Consider the following 8007-nt stretch of genomic DNA (forward strand, 5'->3'; position numbering starts at 1 on the left):
TTATTTCGTCCCAAAGAGTCGTGCTGTCAGATTTCTTCATCGTGTATCTGAGACGTGTTCGGACATCTCGGGGATTAAACGTGTGTTTAAACGTCGGTACCAGAGCGTGCTGTATGTGGCCCAACGTGTAAAATCAGTTTGACATCTTTGGCCTAACACAGAATCCTGATATCAGTAATCTTTACTTTGTATTCATCATATTTATTTTGCCCTACTGAGATGAAAAACAAGATTATTTTTAGATAACCTAAGTGCATGAAAGAAACCTGTCACATTATTTATTTTCCCCCAAAGGTGATTAACTGATTTCATCATCGGCTCCTTGTAGTGGGCCTCGGCTCTCTTTCACTGCTCTGGGTAGAAATCTTTAGATTTAATCTCCGTGCAAAGTTTACGCACAGATTTTTAATCACCATTACATCATCATCAGATAACGTCTCTGATGGTAGAAGAGTCACGTGACCCACACAAAGAAGCCAAGAACAGATTTAACAGGAAGTTGATAACTTCTTACGCTGGGCTCTTAGGCTTGGATGTTCCAGTGCAGACCGAGGAAGCCTGGCCTTGTTCAGCTTCATCTGCAGTACACCCCTCAGTAGTTTCAAGGCTTCTTTAACACAGTGTGATATTCATTTAGTAAATTATGGACACATTGAGATACATTTTTAGGACACGGCCATGTTGTGTCTCCAGTGTTGGGAAGGTTACTTTTAAAACGTATTCCATTACAGAATACAGAATACATGCCCCAAAATGTATTCTGTAACGTATTCCGTTACGTTACTCAATGAAAGTAACGTATTCTGAATACTTTGGATTACTTAATATATTATCATGCTTTTTACAACAACGTGAATGTACTATTGCTGTGTGATTTATTACTATTACTGAAGGTCCGCGACTCTGAACTGTAGTAAAGGGACCTCTGACTAATACGGCGGGGTCCCTGTCGGCTCGTAGCCGAAAAATAGCTTTACTTTGTTGTGTGGGTCAACTTTTCTTGCGAGAGACAGAGAGAGGCGTTGAAAGACTGCTCCAACAGAACTTATTGTTTCGGAGGAAAACACGAACACGGTGTACAGTCGAGTCTTAATAGCTGACTTACAACTGGGCTCGTCAGGCACTCTTCTTGGCTGCAGTGGTTATTATTATATTTACATGCTTCCAGCTCCCGTTTTTCCTCGATGACAACTCGTACCTTTCCACTCCCCTTTTTCTCCCTCCTCGCGCTCACAGACACATAACGTGTATGGCAGTCCATTCTCCCTGCAGCACGGACTACACTGCCCATGATGCTTCATTCTTTAGAGCTATGCTTGTAGCATTCTGCCTGTTAGCTTAGCACAACAACAACAACAACGAAAAGGCGCTCTCTCACCCAGGAAACACACAGTCGCAGAGAGAGAGAGAGAGCGTCGCCCTGTAACCATGGCAACCGTAACGCTGCCGCCTGGAACAACAGAACGTAGCTATCAAACAAAACCCAAACAGTCCTGACCCGCGACAACATGAAACAGGAAAGTACCGCAGTGTAATCCATTTATTTCAACAAAGTAACTGTATTCTGAATACCACCTTTTTAAACGGTAACTGTAACGGAATACAGTTACTGATATTTTGTATTTTAAATACGTAACGGCGGTACATGTATTCTGTTACTCCCCAACACTGTGCGTCTCTGATCTGTGGTCATTCAGTTCAGCCACGCCCGTTTTAAGACGTTAAAAGAGGACTTTGCCTTGCTTCCATCTTTTATGTACAGTCCATGATGGAGACTTCTTTGCTGCACCATAGCAGAGTTCAAAAGACAGATTAACAGATTAACAGCATGTCATGAAAGCGCCACAGTCTAATGAGTGTGAGAGTTTAAGCACCACAACAGAAAGGTCACGTCATGATGAAACGACCTCCGGATGTCGGGTTCCTCCTCAGAAACCGAACGCTGAGCTCTTGAGGCAGAGCTCAGAAGAGGACGTGCCGGGTTTCAGAAGCCTGAGTCAGGAAAATGACAACACCTGAGTTTATGATGGGCAGTGTTGGGACTAACGCGTTATTAAGTAACGCGTTACAGTAACTACGTTATTATTGTGGTAACGAGCACGGTAACTAGTTATTATGCCAAAATCAGGAACGCGTTAGTCGTTACTAGGATTTAGATAGGGTCGTTACTCGTTACTTCGTGTGGTGGCTATCGCGGAGTTTCCACAGATTCAGTAACATTAGCAAGTGGTGGAGGCCAGCAGGTGGATGAAGGAAAAGGGACGCAGAAGGAAAAGAGACCCGAGGCGGCCGCCGGTCCGAGTGTGAACTGAACTTCAGGTAAGAAGTTATGACCTGCAGTCTCTCTGGGTCAGATATGAACCAAGTTTAGGTGGAGTTTATTTTCGTTATGCTGACTTTTTCCGTACTGCGTGCTAGCTAGCATGACGGAGTTTCTATACAGCTGGGTGGTGCTATGAAGTTAATGATGTTTAACTTTATTTTGTTCATAAGTTATTAGAGTTGCCAACCGTCCCGCCTGGTATTCAGAGAAAATATTACGCGTTTCTTATTGAGGTGAAAAGGAACAGTTTGTCCCGTAATTCAGCTACAATGAAAAAGACACAAAGCTGGAGTTATTCAGTGTCTTTGCTGCACAGCTGCCTCTTCTTCTTTCATCCTCTCCCCTCCCTCTCCCGTTTCTACTTCAATCATGAAAACTGATCAATGATCAGCTGATCGGCTTTTCTCTCTTGTTTATTTATCGCCCACTTTGCGCCGAAAGAGGAAACCAGCGGATGTCGCGCTAAACAACAGCAGCACGTTTAAGCTTGATCAGCTGTTGTTAGAATGTATTTAATATTAATTTCTAGTATCAGCTGATGTTTGCTGGAGCCACAGCTGTAAAGCTGCTGGTCATGATGTCGGTTTGTATATCTGGTGAAAGGGAAACATGAAGATGAAACCAGGAGATGTCCTTACTGAATCATCAGAGCTGAACAGGTGATGGAGAAACAGGTTTACCTTTTAGGTGACATGGATGAGTTGAAGTTATGAAGTGTTTCTGAGAGACAAATAACACCAGGATCCTTTTCTAAGCAGCTGACAGCTGGTAACTGTGCAGGGGCGGGTCTAGCAAAGTGTTGCCAGGGGGGCAGGTAGGGCATTAACAGGGAGAGGGGGGCACAAAGAAATACTTTTCTTTCTTATTCTCATTTCAAATGTCTCGCTTTTAAAAAATAATTATCTGAGTCTTACAACAAACGATTGATAGATTGATGCATATATACCATCAGAACAGTGTACATCACTGTCACAACAGTGTTTATTTTCATTCAAAGGCTTTATGATTTTTCCTATAATGGTGGGCCGGTCTCTAGTCAAAATGCCCGGGACGATTTATTTGTCCCAGTCCAGCCCTGTATGCAGCTCATCTGCAGTCTGGTGTTACCTACATCTTCCTATTCAGAAGGCAGAATTTCTGAGTTCTGAGTACAATCAAAGCACCACGACTGCAGTTTTTGTGTTGGATGTAAAAGGCGCACATGACGCTGTGACGTAGGCTAGAATCATGGCAGCAGTCAATGACGGTCCAGGCGTGGGATTTCTCTCGTGGAAATGTGCACATTATCTTTTCCTTTCTGTTGGTAGGTGGCACAGTGCACTGTGGCAAGTAAGCAAGCTAGAAGACTGCAAAGTTATGGAAGAAACACCTTAACAAGAGAATTCTGAGTAAAACCAAAGTTACTTTCCCTAGTAACTAGTTACTTTGAAAGTAACGAGTAACTTGAAGTAACTGAGTTACTTTTGAGAGAAGTAACTAGTAATGTAACTAAGTTACTATTTTAAAGTAACTTACCCAACACTGATGATGGGTAACAAATATCATGTAAGCTCGAGCTCTGAGCTGTGGGAATGGATGCGAGCCGCCTCTCTGCAGTCCTCCAAGCATCAGTGTGGTTTTAGTAAAAAAGGGATTTTTTTGTTTTTCAAATAGACGTCATCAGTACATTTGAAGCAGTTATTGGGAATTATTCCATCAGGGTGAAACGAAGGAACCTGCAGTGCTAATAATGTCGCCTTCGTTAAAACCACGTTAACGGCGGTGAAACGGTCACTCATGTATTAAAGAAGCTCTCTGCATGCAGACAAACCTGTGAGAGCAAAAGGAACCGAGTCTGAGCTGCTCGCCACGTGAAGCCTTCATGCACGCTTGATCACCCAGGTATGGAAAGTTCCTGGGATCTTAATGTTGGTGGTGTTGAACGCCCCCTGCCTCGCTCACAGTCACGTATGACGTAAACCCTGGATCGCCCTGGCTACGGTCAGTTTGACAGAACAAACATGGCAGCCAGATATTTCTCACACACGTGAGGATTAACACAGGACCATCCCCACCTGACCTCTTCATAAACACTTTGACCTTATTGTCACGTGACTTTAGCTAAACGGTGAAAGACTGACTCGAGTTAAAGCTGCTTCTGTTTTTTAGTAAGTGTAATCTTGAAATGACTAATATTGTGTAGCTTTAAATACCAAAACAAACCACGACGGTTTACTCTGACCTATGAAATACCTCGTCCCCTCAGACATGCCACGCTGTCCTCTAATGTCCCACAACCACCTGTATCTGATCCACGTCACGCCACAGATATGAACAGCTATGCTGAAGAATAAGCTGAGACGAGAAGCTCGCCGTGGTTTGTGCGCTTCTTCAGCAACCTGCTGGCACGACGTCTGCGACACCCAGGCTGGTTCGGTCTGCAGAGATCATTTCCTCCTTCATAACAACTGCATGTTTCTATAACTCACCTGTTTAAATTGTATTAAGGCTTAAAGTTTGCATGAATAGGCGCGTGGCCTCTTTGACGACAGGTCTAACCCTAACCTGTACGCAGTGTTCTGACTGCGGCACATACAGGACAAAAAAAAAAACACAATCAAGAGATCTTTTATTTCACACGTGGACACTTGAGATGATCCTGTATCTTTAAATTTTACACAGAACAAGATCAAAACAAACCGGACGGAGGACAGAATCAGAAATAATCAGGGGCGATGCAAAGCTGCACAATAACACACAAAGAGAGAAAAACAAGCAGAAGAATTGTGTGTCTGGATCATAGACTGTAGATAAACGATGGACCCAGGATGCCCCCTGCTCCTTTCTGACTCTAAGGGGACCATCATCTCCAGAATGTTTGATTCAATCACACCTGAGACCATTAAAGAGGAAGCGCCCCCTGCTGGGGGCCAGAAAGAATGCAGGATTAAGGCGTTTGATTTCACAGTCTGTGTAAATGGTTGTTTGAAGGGACCACAGTTGTTATTAATGTCACTGAGGTCAGGAAAGCACAAAAGCATCGTCCGTGGTCTTCGGCTTTGATCAAGCGGGACGTCTTCGTGGTCATTGGAGTCACGAAGGGCCGATGACCTCTGCTTCTTAGCGCTTCGCCGTGTTTGCAGCCATCTGGGTCACCTGGAAGAACAGAAACACCTGCTCACAGCTCGTCTTCATCGACGCGCCGCTCCTCTGATCATCTTTTCTCGTTCTGACTGGGAGAGAAACGCGATGATGCTCACCTGGTCGTCGATGCACCTGAACTGCCAGCTCCAGCTTGCGTTGTAGAGGAAAGGCCTGAGGTCGAAGCGGTTGTCGTCAGGACTGTAGCTCTCGGCGTGGTAGGACGGCGTAACCGTGGTCATCTTGTGGCGGTTCACAGAGTACATCCTGAAGAAGCGCTTGACCTTCTGGGCCACCTAAAGGAAAACCACGAGCTTGCTTCAGGTTAGGCTGCTGGGGACACGACCTTCATACCTGTGACCACTCAGACTGACCTCTGAGGGCGAGAGGGCGTCCTTCCACGTGTGAATGAGTTTACAGAACATACTGAAGGGGCCGCACTTGGAGATCTTCCTCAGTCGTCCGATCACAGACAACTCAGAGTAGGTCATCCCCATGTCGGCCTGCGGGGGGAGCACACACAGCGCTAACAGTCTTTAATAGCAGTCATGACGTGATGCTAGCAGAGCGCTTCACGCTGACATCTTTGGACTTTATAAAGACGCCTGCAGTCAGCAGCGAGCTGCAGTTAGCTTCCTGTCGCCTGTGTACAAAGAGGCTTCAGCCCGCCGGGGGGCCTGATGGTTGCAGGGGCCCCTCCTCTACATCATACTGCACGCTCATAATCACAGTGTTACAGTAAAGCGGACTCTTAAGTGGTTAAATCGTGGACTGAACTTTAGCTGCACTCAGTCATTTTACTCTCACTATGAGCAGAGGGGCATGCTGGGAGATATACAATATAATATATATTAGGGCTGCTACAAACGATTATTCTGATAGTCGACTAATCAGATCGTCATCCACTGGACGTACAGCGTACAGCTTATTGCACCAGCAGCATCTGCTCTCATATAACTATCATTAGCTTACAGCTTTAAGTGTTTACGGTGCTAACTAAAAATAAAGACAAGATGATAGTTTATTAAATTTTAATGAAATTTGCAGATTGTTTTGGTGAAGTTTAATAAACTCCTTCTATCTAAAATATAACAGGACACCGGAGTATATTCTGGAGCATCTCACACTTCTGATAATCAGCTGTCTGCTTGACGTTTATTCAGCTGTGTAAAAACTTTAATCTCATCCAAACCGATTTACTCAGGAACAAATAAAATACTAAAAAAAGCCAAACAATAACATTTTAAGTTATCTAAGTGACTCATATATCATGTTTAACCTGAGAGAGAAAGACGGCGGTGGGTTTGAAGCTGGGAGTCCGGTGTTCTCACGGCTCTAGTGACCTAGCCCCCGCCTAGCTATCGAGCTAGTGGGTAACAGACGTCTCCGAAAACGTCGGAGCGCTTTTGAAAATATGCGGTGTCTTGATAAACTGAGCAGATATTTGAGGTTTACACAGCTACATTCTCCATGAAAATATGTTAAACGTTTATTTTGTGACCCAGAAAGAATAATAAGAGTAATATTAAAACTAACTAGCTGCCGCCATTGCTGGAAACTGAGCTGGGCCGCGCTATGAATTCTGGGACACAGCTTCTTCTTCTTCGGGGTTTAACGGCAGCTGGCATCCTTGTACATGCAGTGCTGCCATCTTCTGTTTCAGTCCGTTATTACACTCTTAAATCCTGCTACTTATTCCTGCGTCTTTTGGGATCTTACAAAGCTTCAAACGACGCATCGACTATTAAATCAGTCGTCGACGATTTTGATAGTCGACTAATCGCGGCAGCCCTAATATATACAGCAGGATGAAGACGCTGCAGGGCTTTGGAATTGTGCTGAGCAGCAGAGTTGGTGGGTTGAGGTTTGTGTGCAGGAGCTTCGCGGCAACAATCATGTCTGTCATACAAACTCATTTCATTCTGAAGTCTCAGAGTGATGAAGGCCCGTTCCCGTCTGCGTCTCACCTCATCGGTCTGAGAAACTCGCCCGTCTGTCAGCGGCTCGAGCTCGGCGGTGGGCGGAGCTGCGAGGATGCTGCAGAGGAAACCAAAACCACCGACAAACTGAAAAACCACACGAGATGCTGCGTCTCTGAGAAATAACTCCAGTGTGAAAGCACACCGCAGCTGCAGCCGGGGGGCTGCAGAGGCGCAGACCCCCGTGGCCTTACCTTCTCAGAGCAGTGAGCTGCAGCTGCTCGGCGCAGTGCAGCAGGAAGCGCTTCAGGTCCGTCTTGCTGATGCCTCCGATCGGGTTGATGTCGGCGCTCGAGCAGTCGTATTTGGTGAAATAACCTGTGAGGCTGAGCAGGACGACGCCCTGTTATTCTATATGCTGCGTGAGCCGCACTAACAGTGAAAACGGCGAACACGGCGGCGGGTACCTCTCGTCCACGTTAGCAGAGCCGAGCACCAGCAAGCCCCCGGGTCTGCCCCGAGCCCACAGGCTGAGCTGGGCAAACAGGTAAGCCAGGACCATCCTGACCCGAGCCTGGGAACACACACAGGAAGTGAACACTGTGACAAAGTTCAGCCGGGTCGCGATGGCGTTACGTGAACGCC

General features: G+C 45.8%; 1 protein-coding gene across 1 annotated transcript in view; it reads right to left on the bottom strand.

Moving 5' to 3' along the window:
• Positions 1–4943: 4943 nt before the first annotated feature.
• The window catches only part of nadsyn1 (NAD synthetase 1), a 12141-nt gene continuing 9077 nt past the window's right edge, over positions 4944–8007 (bottom strand). The window contains exons 16-21 of the mRNA XM_085355683.1: positions 7830–7936; positions 7617–7748; positions 7411–7480; positions 5818–5946; positions 5563–5739; positions 4944–5458 (exon numbers count right to left, since the gene is read on the bottom strand). Coding sequence (XP_085211809.1) covers positions 5423–5458; positions 5563–5739; positions 5818–5946; positions 7411–7480; positions 7617–7748; positions 7830–7936 — 651 coding nt within the window. The 3' untranslated portion in view covers positions 4944–5422. The remainder of the gene's footprint in view (positions 5459–5562; positions 5740–5817; positions 5947–7410; positions 7481–7616; positions 7749–7829; positions 7937–8007) is intronic.

The sequence above is a fragment of the Diplotaxodon limnothrissa genome, linkage group LG1 (genome assembly GCF_057381915.1).
Source record: "Diplotaxodon limnothrissa isolate DT_005_m linkage group LG1, D_limnothrissa_male_GT1.1, whole genome shotgun sequence".
NCBI lineage: Eukaryota > Metazoa > Chordata > Actinopteri > Cichliformes > Cichlidae > Diplotaxodon > Diplotaxodon limnothrissa.